Raw genomic sequence first — 17,182 nt, forward strand, 5'->3', positions numbered from 1 at the left:
CCATCACTTCATGGGAAATAGATGGGGAGACAGTGGAAGCAGTGTCAGACTTTATTTTGGGGGGCTCCAAAATCACTGCAAATGGTGATTGCAGCCATGAAATTAAAAGACGCTTACTCCTTGGAAGGAAAGTTATGATCAACTTAGATAGCATATTAAAAAGCAGAGACATCACTTTGCCAACAAAGGTCCGTCTGGTCAAGGCTATGGTTTTTCCAGTGGTCATGTATGGATGTGAGAGTTGGACTGTGAAGAAAGCTGAGTGCCGAAAAATTGATGCTTTTGAACTATGGTGTTGGAGAAGGCTCTTGAGAATCCCTTGAACTGCAAGGAGATCCCTCCAGTCCATCCTAAAGGAGATGAGTCCTGGGTGTTCATTGGAAGGACTGATGTTGAAGCTGAAACTCCAATACATTGGCCACCTGATGCGAAGAGTTGACTCATTGGAAAAGACCCCAATGCTGGGAGGGGTTGGGGGCAGGAGGAGAAGGGGATGACAGAGGATGAGATGGTTGGATGGCATCACTGACTCAATGGGCATGAGTTTGAGTAAACTCCAGGAGTTGGTGATGGACAGGGAGGCCTGGTGTGCTGCGATTCATGGGGTCGCAGAGTAGGACATGACTGAGCGACTGAACTGAACTGAACTGAATAACACAGAAACATATAAAATGACCCTAGTAATTTCACCAGACTGTCAGAGGGACTCTCGGCAGAAAGCTAATCACACCCGATTTAAATGAAGGTAAGTTCTAAATTTCTATCTTCAACTCTGACTCTGCCCCTAGCTCCAACCTTGTAAATTCAGTTGCTTCCATGACTCCTCCACGTGGGTATCTAGTAGGCATCTCAATATGAACAATACAGACACAGCTTTGGGGCTGTGTTCTTTGGCTTCACACTCGCTCCTCTCCCTCGCCTCAGAGCTCTTCCCATATCCTCCCAGTTGTTAAAGCCCATTTTATTTTATTTTATTTATTTTTTGGCTGCTGCATGGCTTGCAGAATCTTAATTCCCCACCAGGGATTCAACCCCTGCCCCAGCAGTGAAAGCACCTATTCCTAACCACTGGACCACCAGGGAATCCCCCTAAAGCCCAAATTCTAACACCAAGTTAGTGTACTCTGCCTTCACTTACCTTCAGAACATCTGAAATTCTCTAGTCAATAAGCTTTAGTAACAAAATAAGGGGACAGAGGACAAGATGTTTGGATGGCATCACTGACTCAATGGACATGAGTTTGAGCAAACTCCGGGAGATGGTGAAGGACAGGGAAGCCTGGTGTGCTGCAGTCCATGTCCTCGCAAAGAATTGGACACGACTGAGTGGCTGAAAAACAACAACACAAAACGGTGATAAGCCAGATCTCCCCCGGAAAAATGCAAATGCATGCATGCTTAGTCAGTCGTGTCTAACTCTGCAACCCCATGGACTGCACCAGGCTCCTTAGTCCATGGGGATTCTCCAGGCAAGAATGGGTGTGTTGCCATGCCCTCCTCCAGGGGATCTTCCCCACCCTAGGATCAAACCCAGGTCTCCCTCATTGCAGGCAGATTCTTTACCATCTGAGTCACCAGGGAAGGCTAGAAAAGCAAACGGATTCTTATAATTGAAGAAAGGGGCATAACAGGATTGAATGGCTAGGATGAACTTCTTCAGCAAATTTCCAAACCAGAAATTTCCCCTAGTAGTTACTCCAAATGATTTTTTTTTTCCAGAGTTGAAAATCTCCTGTGGTCTGTCCTTTTGAGATCTACCCTAGGACCTAGGGTGAGACAGATCAAGGTGGGGCAGAGTGGAAGAGGAAACAGATTCTTTAAAATGGGTTTATGCACGCCCAGTCAGCAGGAGTCGTTAAGGCACTCTCCTAGGTGAGCAGGGGAAAGAACTTGGTGTCTGGCCCTTCACTGGGGGAAGAAGCACCAGAGATCATCTGCGGTTCCCATGGTAGGTACAGAGATCACAATTTCCTTTTCCTTTTCTGAAATCTTTATGTTTGCATAACTCAACAAGTGTGCAATGGCTGTTGCTCTGAATTAGCCCTGTGACCCTATTTGCAGGTTTATTCTTAGAGGTCGATCTGTTTTTTAAAAGATAATAATTATTGTTTATCTCTTTTTGGTTACACTGTATCTTGGTTGCTCCACTCAGGCTTTCTCTAAATGCAGTGAGGGGGCTACTCTCTCACTGTGGTACACGGGCTTCTCATCGCGGAGGCTTCTCTTGTTGCAGACCACAGGCTCTGGGTGCCCGGGCTTTAGTAGTTCCAACACACCAGCTCAGTAGCATGCAGGCTCTAGGGCTCGCAGCTTTCAGTTGTGGCCCATAGGCTTGAGTTGCCCAAGGTATATGGAATCTTCCCAGATCAGAGATCTAACTCATGTTCCCTGCCTTGGCAGGCAGATTCCTATCCACTGTGAGTGCCTGCTAAGTCACTTCAGTTGTGTCCGACACTTTGCGACCCTATGGACTATAGCCCGCCAGGCTCCTATGTCCATGGGATTCTCCAGGCAAGAATGCTGGAGTGGGTTGCCATGACTTCCTCCAGGGGATCCTCCCGACCCACGGATCTAACCCACATCTCATGTCTCCTGCATTGGCAGGCAGATTCTTTACCACTGATGCCACCTGGAAAGTTCAACCAGGAAAGTCCTAAAAGGTCAGTTTTGTTTGGCATTAATTGTTGACAATCAGTTCATTTAAAAAGTGTTTCTTGGGAATTCCCTGGCAGTATTAAATTGGCCGTGGGTCCCAATTTGATCCCTTGCCCAGGGAAGATCTGCAAGTGGTGCAGAGTGGCCCCCCAAAAAAACTGTTTCTTGAGAAAAAAGAACAAGTAAAAAAAGAAAGAAATATAAAAAACAAAACAAAAATAAATAAATAAAAACAAAAAGTGTTTCTTGAGAGGAAGGAAATTAACACTTAGTGAGTGCCTACTCTGTTCCACCCATCATGGGATTTTAAGTATGTCATTCACTTAATCCTCATAATGAAATGTCAGAGCTCTTGGAATTATCCTTGATCCGTTTTCATCCTCCTCACTCTGCATGTCCATATACAGTCAACTCAGGTTTCTATCTCCAGCTTGACTTGAAGGCCACCATCAGAACTCACTCAACTTTCCTCCACTTCTCCACATCCATATGACCCATGGAAAATCTCAGATATTTCCAAGACCCTCCTGCCCATCCCACCTCACCTCAACCATTAAACTCTAATATGGTCTATCTCAGTAAATGACAGTGAAATCAACTTCAAGGCTCTGTATCTTTTTTTTCAAATTGTTACTCCCCATACCTTCTTCTTTAATGAAACTCTCCCAGTAGCTTCCATGGTTCTGAGACTAGAATACAGATGCCTAAAGGGGACACTTCCAAGACTTTTGCTTTGTTTTCTCCCATCCTAGCCTCAAAGACCTTGAAATTCTAGATTCCTTCCCAATCCAGGAACTTTATCACCTCCAGCCCCATAGAGATTCAACATGAGATTAGTCTTTAAGTTTTTTCCAGCTTAATACTTTAAAATGAGGCATTAACATTCATTCCTAGGCTCTAATATATGTCATAGCTTAGAGATATATATATGTCTAATATATCTCATACCTTTGTCTCAAAGACATTTTAGTATGATGTCCCTTATTTGGGGAATCTAAAAAGAAATGAAAAAAAAATAAAAATAAAAATAAATGATACAAATGAACTTATTTACAAAACATAAGCAGACTGACAGACTTAAGAGAATGAACTTATGGTTGCCAGGGCAAAGGATTATGGGAAGGGATAGTTAGGGAGTTTGGGATTGACATGTATACACTGCTATATTTGAAACTGGTAACCAACAAGGACCTACTGTCTAGCACAGGGAACTCTGCTCAACATTATGTGGCAGGCTGGATGGGAGGGGAGTTAAGGAAGAATGGATACATTTACATGTATGGCTGAGTTCCTTTGGTGTCTACCTGAAACTATCACAACATTGGTAATTGGCTATACTTCAATGCAAAATAGAAATTGGGTTTAAAAAAAATAATGTATAAAAGTGTTTCCAAAGGTTCCCCCCCAAAAAAATAAAAAATAAAAAAAGACATTTTGAGTATTCTGATTTAAGCCTTGATTTATTCTCATATGCATGCTTCCTCCCAAACACATCCACAAATAGGATAATAGTACAAATATAAAGTTCTGCAACTCACTTTTTTTTTCACCATACTCTGCAGAATACTTTTATATCATAAGTCCTTATAAACATGCCTTATTCTAACTTCTACTTATTCTCTCATGGTATGAAATACCAGAATTCACCATTTGTCCTATAAACAATTCTAATGTTTTTCTCTTAATAAGTCATAATGAATATATTTGACCATCTGTCCTTTAAAATTTGTGTATTTCTGTAAGACAGATTCTTATACATGTAATGTTGGATCATATGAAATGTGCATTTTTAAGATGTTTATCTGTTCTGTTTGGCTGCCCCAAACCAAAGTCTAGAGTTGGAAGAAGTATTAGAGGGCATGGGGCCCATTATACTTTATAACAGAGGAGGAATCTTGGAAGAGAAAGGTGACACATGGAGATCAGAACAGGGTTAGGATGACAGCACAAGTTAGAGATACTGATTTGGAAAGTGTCACAAAGGTAGGGGCAGAGGGGAACTGGGAATCTAGAGAAAGATGACATCTAAAGAAGCAATGACTCCCACCCCAGGGGAGGCGGGGGGCCAGTAGCAATTGGAATGAAGAGAATCAGGCTGGAGAGAAGGTCAAGAAAAGCATGGCACCATCAACAGAGCCAGGGACCAGAGAAATTAAGGAGAATGAGACTTATGGAAAGACTCTTGGGTTTGGCCAGGAGGATTTTTTTTTGTTTTTTTTTGGAAGAGTGGTTTGGTTGGATATTTATCAACGATGTGTTCAAGATTTCAACACAGAAACAAGTACCACTTATTGCCTATGTTCTTTTAAAGCCCTCTAACCTACCCAAGACAGAGGGTAAGGAGCCAAGGTCACACAGCTGGTGAGGGGCTGAAGCCTGTTTTCCACACTGCCATGTTCCCCTGCCTCCCGCACCACAGGAAATTCTATGTCTCTCCTGAATCATTTCCAAGGATCTGACCTGCAAACATGTTGAGTCCACAAGTCTCTCCCTACCCCCTTCTAAGGGCTTATGGGGTGTCCAAAAAAACTCACTAAACGCCCTGGTACCACCCACCCAGCCTGCTACACAGACCATGCCCAGCAGGACATACCCACTCTGGACAACACCCACTCTGGGCCACATTCACAGCCTCCAGCAGACCTGTGAGCCAGTCTGACCTGGAGCCCCTAACTGGCTCACTGCTTGTATCTAGTGCCTGCTAGACACCTTGCTTACTAAAAGCATAATGAATGATCTCTATAAGAATTATTAGAAAATGTCTCCTTTCTGGTTCATTATTTTGCACATTCATTCAAAAAACTCACTCAATTCTTAATAGCAAGAGGCAGTCCCACCTCCCAATGATGAAGAACTTGTGGAGCTCTCTGCCTACTGCTACGCTCAGAGGAGAAACATGTGAAAAGACACGCGTTATCATCCAAGGATTTCAGAGACTAGCAAAAGATTTAAGAAAAGTAGATAATAACTGCAAAGTGTATTTAGCTCTGGATACAATACCACTTTGCTAATCTTGTTTAATCCTCACAGCCTCAAATAAATCTTAATATGTAACAGGTATCAGTGGTACAAATGAAATTAAGCAAACTCCACATGTGAGTTTTACAATTCTCCATATAGCCCCTTCACTCCTTTTTTTATGTTAAAAAATACTTATTTGACTGTGTCAGGTCTTAAATTGTGGCAGGCAGGATCTTTGTTGTGTCGTGTGGGATCTTTCATTGTAGCACATGACTCTCCAGCTGCGGCCTGTGGGCTTAGCTGCTCTATAGCATGCAGGATCTTAGTTCCCTGACCAGGGATTGAACCTGTGTCCACTGCACTGGCAGGTGAATTCTTAACCATTGGACCACCTTTTACTCCCTTTTTGCTTAGAATGATTCGTTGCCCAGATCTCTGCATCTAAACTTTTCTTCCTTCCATTGATCTTGCTTTGGTTCTCTATACATAGAGCAAGTATGCTGCCTGGTGCAAATCATTAATGATGCCGAAAGTCAACGCAGTATAAAATGAAAGTGAAAGAGGGGTGTGAAAGTTGGAGGTGGGTAACTAGGTAGGTGTACCTGAGAGTAGGTGGATCCCAGAAGCCTGGCCCATGTCACCTGGGGAAGCCAAAAAGGCATCACAAAGGAGGAGGCCCTTGAGAGGGAGAGGCTTGAAGTTCGGGGTGAGTTTTGCCTGGTGGATTACAAGTGGACAGTAAAGGAGGAAGTGAGGGTGTGGGGGTGATGTTCCATACAGAGAAATCACATGTGCAAAGCTTGAACTCAAGGGATCTGTGGCATGACCTAAAGGAGTTCAGCCTGGCTGATCACATTTTTGTCGAGAGATGAAAGATAATGCCTTCTTGGCGGGGAGGTGGGGGGTGCGGGTGGCAAAGACCAAGACTTTACCTATTTGGCTTAGGTGCTTTATTTCCCCTGTGAGCAATGGGGAGCCATTGTGGAATACTGGATGAAATGTCACATGTGAAATACTTCTTGGACAGTCACATGAAGATAAACTATTGTAGAAAAGAACTAGAGACAAGAAGGTGGCAAAAATTTATGGCTATACTTTAGATGAAAGGAGGTGATTGTCTGAACTGGGCAGGTACTAAAGGTGATTGAGTGTAAGATGTGAGAATAAATTAATAACTTAAACTTTCCCCCAAAGTTCTGACTTGGGAAGCAGGGTGAATGGCAGTGCCACATACAGATAGATGAAAGGAGATAGGAATGGGAACCTGTTTGGGTGGCTGGTTTCAGGGTTGGTCACACTGAGTTGGTAGTGCCTATGAGACAGCCAAGTGGAGATGTTTCCAAACATGGGTGCGGAGCATCTGCCTGCTGCAAATTTGGACTTCCTTTCCTTCCTTTGGGGGTTTCACAGGTTGCACTAGTGGTAATGAACCTGCCTGCCAATGCAAGAGATATAAGAGATGCAGGTTCTTCGTATCCTCCTTCTCTCTCTCCAGTAGTTCTTATAGGATTATGGATCTTTAAGAATGATGCTGAAAGCTCAAGATACTTTCTCCAGAACCACATGTCCACATGGATGTGTGCATAAGCAAAATCCTCCTGTGTTTTTCCTTGATTCTCACACAAGTACCATTCTCATAACACTTCTGACACCAGCTGGGTGTCCTACAGTTTAACTCAACTCTGACACTGTCTACCTGGAGATGGCATCAAATCCCACAGGTTAAGGGCTCAGTCCTTCAAAACCTCCCACCCTCCCATTTCAGATGCCAATCACAAGTCCATGATGTCACCTGTGCTTCTGATCAGTACAGGTTCCCACGGTACTTTTATCAGGTTGGATTAATCAGAAAAATCCCGAGTCTCCATGGCTTGATCTTGCTGGTGACCAGCCTCCATCCTGGAGCCATCCAGGAGCCCACCCAAAGTTGCCTCCATAGAACAAAAATTGCTCTTCATGCTTAAGAATTTACAAGAGTTTCAGGAGCTCTGTGCCAGGAAAGGGGAAGGAAGACCAAATATGTATGTGTTACTATCAATCGCCATATCACAACTTGCATGCAGAATGTTTGGATGACTTCTAGAGATTCCATTCGGAGAAAGTCTGTAAATCAGTAAATCATACGTCTGTGGCAGAAGGCCTGGGGACACTAACACCCCACGGGTGGGTGGAGGAAGAGAAGTGACTAAGGCAACTAAGAGGGAGTGGCCAAGGGAGGAGGAGGACCAGGAAAGGGCAGCGGAAGTGCAGGGTAACTGCAACCAAAGTGGGCCAAGATTCAGCATCACACTAAGGATTGCCCAGGTCTTATGGATTTGCAGTGAGAAGGAGTCACTGGTGACCTCAGTGGATGAGGCTCCTATAGTGTGATCAGGCTTAAGATGTGGAGAAGTGACCTGCAGAGGAAGTGGATTTAAGGAGTGTAACCATTTCTTTTGTTAAAGGTCTGTTCAGATCTGAGGTCATTGTCCACAGATTGGCACTGAGTGCCCTGCACATCTGAAATGCTTCCACCAGTGACAAACAACCAGTAGCCTAGATATTTATTTAAACAGTTCAAGTCTCTTGAGAAATGAAATTCGGGCTTAAGAATAGAACACTGTAAGGAAAGAGTGAGGAGATCTGAGAGGGCAGTGAGCAGAGAAGAAAAATAAAATGAACAAAGAGAATTTTGAGTTGGTCTATGTGGATTGTTGGAGGATGGAGAGAATGAAAAGAGCCCACCTAACTGGAAGGGTATCTTGAAACCATATAATCAGTGATAAGTTTATTACAGGGTAACCCCCAGGGCGGGGTTGGGTGGACCATGACCTAGAAGCATTCACAGATGCACTCCACACCCCCAGGGGCTATTGAGACAATTTTATAGTTAACCTCGGGTAGGGGGGCAAGTGGGTTTCCCTGGTGGCTTAGTGGTAATGAATCTACCTGCCAGTGCAGGAGATGCAGGAGATACGGGTTCAATCCTTGGGTCAGGAAGATACCCTGGAGGAGGAGGAAATGGCAACCTGCTCCAGTATTCTTGACTGGGAAATACCATGGACAGAGGAGCATGCTCTAGTCTGTGGGGTCACCAAAGGGTCAGACACGATTTAGTGACTAAACGACAACAATGGGGGTAAGGGCTTGGAAACAGGGTGTGTTCTTGAGTCAGGATGACTGAATGGGTAACTAGTCTAGGTGCCAGGAATACGTTCTCAAGGGTCTTCATCCTTGTTAAGGGACTAAGAGAACATAAAAGCCACCTGGTCCTGATGATTAATAAATAATATCTTTTATCTACAAAGCCATTGACAACAGAGATGTGATTCACTGCACGGCACCTTCCTGGGTGGGGTCAGCAGAAAGACAGGGAGAACTATATGGGCCCAGGATGATGTCCATTACACTAACAGCCACACATGGCTTCACAATTTTTTTTTCCTTTAGAGACTAAAATTTGAGTTATTTTCTATTTTACACATGAAGTCAGAAATTAATAAACTTGTTGAGTAAAGTCATTTCACTTAGAGGCAATAGACACGTAAGATATGACAGTTTACTGTCAGCAAAGAGAGCAGAAATGTGTTTGGTTTATAAGCTAATTAAAGGATAAGAAAATAATTACTTAGCTTTAAAAATATACATGCATTTAAATAACCCACATCTGCAGTGAGGCTAATCCACTGCACATGGAGGTTGTAATTGGAAAATGGATGAAAGAGCAGCAGGAAACATTTTTTTTTTTAAGAAAAAGAAAAAACCTTATTGTACAGAAGAGTGTAAAAAAACAGCCTTGTACCTTGGTTCTTAGAATTAATGCTTCCTGTTTATGAATTACTAATTCTTGGAACCACAGGGAAAGGTCGTCTTTTACTGGATGTCACTGTGTAGACTCAAACAAATGCCTAAATGCCCACACTTCAGAGTTTGTCTCCACTTCTTACTCATGATCTGGATCTCCTGATCCACCCCATATTATCAGGCTCACTTCACAGGAGTCATGGGGCCTTATCAGGCTCACTTCACAGGAGTCATGGGGCCTTAGCAGAACTTCTTTGATCACGATTGTAAACTTTTGATGCACTTAGAAAATCCTATGTATCATTTTTATTGATCAATTCATAATTATTTATATCTATATTCTTAGCTATAAGAACAGTACAGTTAATGCTTTTACGATAGTTCTGATTATGTGCCAACAATTAGTTGAAATGCTTTCCATACCAATTCACTCAATCTTTATAACATATGAATAAAGAAAGACGGGCTGAGTCAATAAGTGACAGAGGTAGAAATGAACCCAGATAATCTGGTTGTTAACCACAACCACCTTGTTCTAACCTATATACTCACCACCCAGAAAGTGCAAGAGTAGAATAAAAAACAACCATGTTCCCACCAGGTAAAACTGACAACTTTCAATCCAATTTGCTTTATAACATTTCTTTGTTAAAGAATCCAAATAATGCACACAGATGGCCAACTCTGTTGTCAAGGGACCCCATGGCCATGACCCAGCCTTCCTTGTCTTGCTCTGAGACGATCACTGTCATAAATTTAATTACTATTCTTCCAATCTGATCTGTAGTGATGCCACAGGCACTTTCAAGTAAACCAGTGCCCTCTATTATTACCTATTTGCTACCTGTTTAAGGAACTCTAGACTTCAAAACCTCCCCACTAAAAAACCCAACACTTGTTTACTTTTGCTTAAATTACCATTCTTGAATCAAGGATTGAGATAAAGCCTACACAGAGCTACAAGGACTAATAAGGCTCCATCTGGAGAAGTTTTAATGCTGAGGCCAGATTGTTATTGTTGTTTAGTCCCTAAGTCATGTCTGACTCTTTTCAATCCTGTGAGCTGCAGCACGCCAGGCATCCATGTCCTCACTATCTCTCAGAGTTTGCTCAAATTCATGTCCACTGGGTTGATGATGCCATCTAACCATCTCATCCTCTGTTGCCCGCTACTCCTCTTGCCCTCTTTTCCAGTGAGTCGGCTCTTCATATCAGGTGGCCAAAGTATTGGCACTTCAGCTTCAGCAACAGTCATCCCAATGAATATTCAGGACTAATTTCCTTTAGGATTGACTAGTTTGATCTCCTTGCAGTCCAAGGAGTCTTCTCAAGAGTCTTCTCCAACACCACAATTCAAAAGTATCAATTCTTCGGTGCTCAGTCTTCTTTCCAGTCTAACTTTCACATCCAGATTATGTGCAGAATATTCAGATTGGATGGGGGGGAAGCAAAGAGCGCCTTTACAGAAGTAGGCTTCTGTCTCTGCCCCTAAGGCAAGAGCTCAAGGCAAAATTCTTGGCTTGGTCTCTGGGTCCTTCTCTTGCTTTCATGCCCCACAGATTAAGACACTGACCTTTGTTTTGTTCACTGATAGCCCCTAAATGTCTAGAATAGTATCTGGTTCATGACTGGCTCTCAATAAATGTTTAGGAAGTGGAGATACCAAAAGCAGAAGAGGAACGGCAGAGAAAACTCAAGTCTTCAAGGCAGACAGCCTAGATTGATTTGTCTGGCTCCAGCAGATTCTAGCTCTGTGACCTGGGGCATGGTGTTTAACTTCTGAGGTCGTTGTGACTCTATAGGCCTGGACAGGGAAGGTGTTCCACCATGGTTCACTGTGGGGACAAAGCAATTCTACCAGGGGCACCCATTGCCCTGTCTCTGCTGTCTGCCAAGGCTGTAAGTATTCAGTCTCCACTCCCTGATCACCTCCTTACCCAACTCTGGAACACGGAGACCTCAGCACTGACAGGCTCCTTTGTAATCAGCTGCCCTCATTTAGGAGGAACAAAGAGAGGCGGGGATTGGAATGTGAATTCCTACTTACTTCCTGTGACTACCCTGTACTGGGAGAGTTATGGGGAAAACCAGTCTGCTCTGGCAAGTGACACACACCGCCCATATTTACAAAGTCCGTACTCAATTTTGACGTTTCCCTGACTCAAATCAACCTTGAATGGAGACAAGTAAATGCAGCCTTTTCACAGGACCTGAGCCCCATATTTTACAGAAACATTTGATATCCATGCTGATAACTTTGTAAGGAATTTCGAACAATTAAACTAATATTTATCAAATATTTACTATATGTGAGTCACTGTTATAGGTCCTGGACTTGCATCAATGAACAAAAACTAAGGTCTCTGCTATAACAGAGCTTATGATCTATCAGGCAAGCAGGTGATTAGCGTGGTCAATAAGTACACTTTACTGTTTTGTTAAGTGACAGTGCTATGGAATTTTTATTCTGGAACAAGAATTATGATCATAGCAGATTTAAAAGATTTAGTGAACAAATATTTGTTCACTAAATCCTGAAAGGAGTAGAATCAGGGCAGCCCTCAGTTTTATTTTAGAAGATGTTAAGAAAAATAAGACCAGTGTCCTGCCCACTGACTGGGAAACATCACTTTTATCTGACATGCATGTGTCCTAGGTTTTAAAACACAATCGTGCTGAAGAACATCTTAATATCCTGTTTTGTGTCATCTTTCTTCCCCACATGGCACACAGTTAAGGTCCCCTTCACCCTGCCCACCTCTCTTCCCAGGCTCACAGTGAGGAAATTGAAGGTCAGAGTCTTTGAGCAACTGACTCACTCGGGTTCTACAAGGAGGTTATTAATGGAAAAGTCTGGAACTTGGGTCCTGACACTTTAATGGGTTCTAAAGTTACCCAACTGGAAGTCTAGAATCTCATGGACTGGACTGGGATGAGGGCAGGAGAGGGGAGATTATATACAGACATATACAGCAAATAAAACATTAATAGCTAATTTATTGAGTCTTGAAAGTGTCAGGCTCTGGTCCAACAATTTCACAAATATTCTTATTAGGTCCTCAAAAAAACCCAAAGAGGTGTAGGAAACTGAGGCTCTGAGAGACAGCATACTCTGCTAAGAACTCAGCCTTGAAGAGGGAAATTTGGGTTCGAACCAGGTAATCTAACTTCAGGGCTTCCCAGGTGGCTCCATGGTGAAGACTCTGCCTCCCAATGCAGGAGACACAGGTTCAATCCCTGGGTGGGGAAGATCCCCTGGAGTGGGGAATGGCAACGCACTGCAGTATTCTCGCCAGGGAAATCCCATGGACAGACGAGTCTGGCAGGCCACAGTCCGTGGGGTGGCAGAAGAGTCGGTTTCTGTTTTAGTGACTAAACAACAATCTCACTTTAGAGCTTTTAAGAAAAAAGACACCAAGACATCCATATGCAAAAGCAGAAGTGTTGTATACTTCACGTTGTCCCACTGTAGAAGCTCATAATATCTGATGGACCCACTTGCGATTGGCCTGATCTCTATTCTGCTGCTTCACTGGGCCCCATGCCAGCGTGTCACTTGTGTCCCACAAACGTGGCTCCATAGAGTATCCAGCATCCCACCTACTGTCCACTTACTTATTTAAGACCAACTGATCGTCTTTGCTCAAGAAGTCTCCGAATAAGGCTTTTCAAATCCTGTCATTCCTTTTATACTTGCATTGTATAAAATGTTGCTTCTCATCAACTGGGGCTATTTCGTTACCTTGAAATCCTGTTCCTATTGGATGATACAAATGCTTACTTTTCTCCATAACTTTCACAGTAAGGAGTTAAATTTGCCTACTGGTGATAAGCATGAGGGGATTTTTCTAGAGTTTTCTTTTTTAAGAATGGTTATGGTCTCATTAATTTTTGTAGACTTGATATGTTTCCACTGTAGTAAACATTGTCTTTTGGATGTTAGAATCGTCTTAACTTTGATTACTTTTGAAGCCCTTTTCAGATCACGTTTAGATGCAACCTCAGGTTTAAAAATGTCCTTGTTTCTAGAAGTCACAGGTGCATCTGTCTGGTTCTTTTCAGGGGGATGCTATTTATAAGCCTTCAGAGCCCCCATATAGCTCTGTGCCTCTGCACACCCTCCAGGCCAGGCCCTATGCCTTGAGATACCCAATACAGTCAGCGCCTTCAAGAAGACTGGATGGTCCCAGGCAGCTCGCCTGAGGAGCTGAGAGTCGAACTGTGAGAATGAAGCAGTCCAGGCTCCAAGTTCAAGTGGAAAATGCTCCAAAGCCAGAACAGAGCCGCAAGGCCCTGGAAGATTTGTGAGCAAGGATGAGAGTAGAACAAAATGAGGCAGGCAAGAGCCAGGCAATCTCCCGGGTTCCTCCACTGGCAGAGCAGTGATGAACAGTAGCTCATTACCTGCAATTCTCACTAGAGACACTGAGAATAAGATTTCTTTTTTTTTCTCTTCATAATTAAAATTTGTATTGAGTGAATGAGTGAAAGCTACCCAGAATGACTGGTTTTGATGACTGTTAAATCAGGCTAATGAATGCTAATAAAGCAATTGGTAAGTAAGAAACTAAAGTTAACAAAAAAAACTCAGAAACAGAGGTTTTCTTGCTTACTTTTACATAGTTTTCTGTGTTTGTGATTGTTACACTACACATGGAGGACATTGTCCTTTCCTGCACAGTAGATTGAACAGACTTAAATACCAATATTTCCCTGTGTTCCCAAATAATGCTGCAACTTCCAGATGTTCTACCAACTGCTGTCAGAGCCCTGACACTATCTCAGGCTTCTGCCAAAATGTGAAATAACCGGGTAATGATGGATGAGGCTGAAAATATGAGCTCAAGGTGTGTTTTAAACAATTACTTTTAGAATTAGAGCAACTTTTAAGGGCCACTTACAACTTTGGGGGTACATCCTCAAATTTTTAAAATTCAATATCACTGACAATTACTTGGGGCATCTCTATTATTTTAAGTCACATAACTTGACCTAGAAATGACAAGTTTTACTGGTTCAAGGATATATTATGTAAGAGGAAACCCCTGTTCCAAAAACCTTAACCTTTTTAAGTAGCAGAATCTTTGTTGTTATTAATACGTCCATCCCAACTCTGAACGTAAATAGTAAAATATGTATGGAATCTGTGTTTAACCAGATGGGGAAAAATACATGGGGTAACATAGTTTCATTCATTCAGTCACTCAGTCATGTCTGACTCTTTGTGACCTCATGAACCGCAGCTCGCCAGGCCTCCCTGTCCATCACCAACTCCCAGAGTCCACCCAAACCCATGTCCATTGAGTCGGTGATGCCATCCATTCATCTCATCCTCGGTTATCCCCTTCTCCTTCTGCCCTCAATCTTTCCCAGCATCAGCGTCTTTTCAAATGAGTCAGCTATTTGCATCAGGTGGCCAAAGTATTGGAGTGTCAACTTCAACATCAGTCCTTCCAATGACCACCCAAGACTGATCTCCTTTAGGCTGGACTGGTTGGATCTCCTTGCAGTCCAAGGGACTCTCAAGAGTCTTCTCCAACACCACAGTTCAAAAGCATCAATTCTTTGGCACTCAACTTTCTTTATAGTCCAACTCTCACATCCATACATGACCACTGGAAAAACCATAGCCTCAGAGACATAAAAAATATAAATTAGGGTTTCTGAGGAGTTCTCTGGATGTCCAGTTGTTAGGACTGCATGTTTTCACTGCTGAGGATGTAGGTTCAATCCCTGATCAAGGAACTAAGATCCTGCAAAGCCGTGTGGCACAGCCAAATAAACATGAGTTTCTGGGGTAGGAAGCAGCCAGGCCAGGGTGGGAGTTTGGGGGGGAGGGGGTTGCACTGTGTGTTCTGGTGACACCTGGTTGTCTGCTGGCCCCAGTCCCACAGGTCTACTTTCTCAAAGGGGGATATGAGACCTTGTAATTGAAATATCCTGAGCATTGCATGGACATAACACTCATTTCACAAGACAAGGTTGAAGCTAAGAGAGCCCTCAATAGACAGAGTGGGAACCAGTGCTCATATCAGCTATCGGCCAGCTTTTGAACAAGGCAGCCCCGTTACAGTCCTTCTGTTCCTCAACCTTGGAAATGCCTACCATGCATCCAAGTGTGTGATCCTCACCAATCTGCATTTCACAGCCCCGCTGAATGTCTCCTACAGATGTCCGAGGCCTGCCCAGCCCGTCTACACGACAAACGGGTCCCTGCAGAAGACAGTCCCAAGTCTGACATTAGCTCTCACTTTCAAGAAGCCATAGGCTTCACAGAATGTCAGGGGGAGGAAGGAGAAGCCGTGGTCCACCAGGAAACTGGACTCCCCGTTCACCCACCATCTGCAAGGTTAACCTCACAAAGACCAAGCAGCTCTGCCTGAAGGAGGCCTTCAGTCCCATCAGGGAGAGGAGGGGTGGGAGCCCAGGGCTCCCACTGCACGTGCCCTAGCTCCATGCTGGTGCCAGCGCCTGACCCTCCTTAGGGTCTCAGAGCTCGGCGGGAGCCCGCAGTCGCAGCATTGTCCTGCTGAGACTGGGATGGGGGACCAGCCCAGCCAGGAAGAACTGTGGTTTTGTTTTCTAAACTCACGGGTATTTCAGACCCGTGCAACACCGAAAACCTCAGGCTGCCATGGTGTCCCCGTGGAACAGCGAGTGGTCACCAGGCTTGCAAAGGAGCTTTACTGACCTCAGGGATAGGTTCTCAGGATCGAAGGCGGGCCCAGCCGTTATGAGAACACAGTGTATGTAGCTCCTGGGCCTCCAGATGTCCTGCCCTCAGGACTGCCCAGCCCTTGATCTTCAAAGTTCACCTCTTCATTGCCTGAAGCATAAAGCAATAAGTACCTGCAGGAACAGAGGGTGGGGAGCCACGAGGGGAAAGCTGTTGTTAGACTAGAAGAAAAGGAAGCTATGAAGCCAATTCATTTTCCAGCTTATTTAACTCTGGAAATCTCTGTCTGTGCTTCTTCAGGACATAAGCTGTCACCATCTGGTCAGAAAAGTGACCCTACAGAGTTTGTAAGGACACCATATATATGCTGATTTGAACTCTCCCTCAAATGGTGGCTGAAGCAGCAAGACATCAGCTGTCTGACTTTGCTTTCTACTGTGGGTTCTTTCTGGGACCTAGGCCTTTAGAGTGATTCTTATTGTTCTGGAAACGTTCTTGTTGTATGTTTCCTCAAAGCAACTCCTGTGTCATTTGAAGTCATTCTTCAGACTACAGACCTAAAAGAATCCTTTCAAGTGAAGGAGGGAAAGTGTAACTACTGTGTGTTCTGAGTCAGTGGCATTGGAAACGTTCATTTCCCCAGCTTGCTGTCCTTATGCCTGCCTCTTCTCTCAGGACACTTGTTTTCCTCCCTGCCCCCGAGGGTAGGTTTCACACTATTGACTTCTGAGGTTCACAGATTTCACAATTTGTTACTATTTGTTTCATCTATAAGCTATTTCTCCAGGACAAAAAGCAATTTCTTAAAATCATACAGATGTGAAGAAAAACAGTATGGTATTGATTGTTGTTGCTTTTACTGTGCAAAATAAAAAAGTAAAAGGGAAACATGTATATACAAATTAATTTCCCTGTCCACATACATGACACAGAGGTTAAATTTATAGTTAGCACATATGAATAATTCACAAAACATCTTTTTGTATCTTTTTTATTTGATAACACCTCATTAGCTTTATATAACACCTCAATAGCTCTCATATACATTTGTGTGTTGTTTTGCTCTGAACCACTTAGGAATAAATTATAGACATCATACCCCTTTAT

At 43.4% G+C, this 17,182-nt stretch overlaps 1 protein-coding gene across 1 annotated transcript in view; it reads left to right on the forward strand.

Annotated features, from left to right (window-relative positions):
• SLC28A3 (solute carrier family 28 member 3) overlaps nucleotides 1-17,182 on the forward strand; it is a 105,983-nt gene that overhangs the window by 16,591 nt on the left and 72,210 nt on the right. The window contains exon 3 of the mRNA XM_070459133.1: nucleotides 15,570-15,748. Coding sequence (XP_070315234.1) covers nucleotides 15,570-15,748 — 179 coding nt within the window. The remainder of the gene's footprint in view (nucleotides 1-15,569; nucleotides 15,749-17,182) is intronic.

Source organism: Odocoileus virginianus, chromosome 31, assembly GCF_023699985.2.
Source record: "Odocoileus virginianus isolate 20LAN1187 ecotype Illinois chromosome 31, Ovbor_1.2, whole genome shotgun sequence".
Taxonomy (NCBI): domain Eukaryota; kingdom Metazoa; phylum Chordata; class Mammalia; order Artiodactyla; family Cervidae; genus Odocoileus; species Odocoileus virginianus.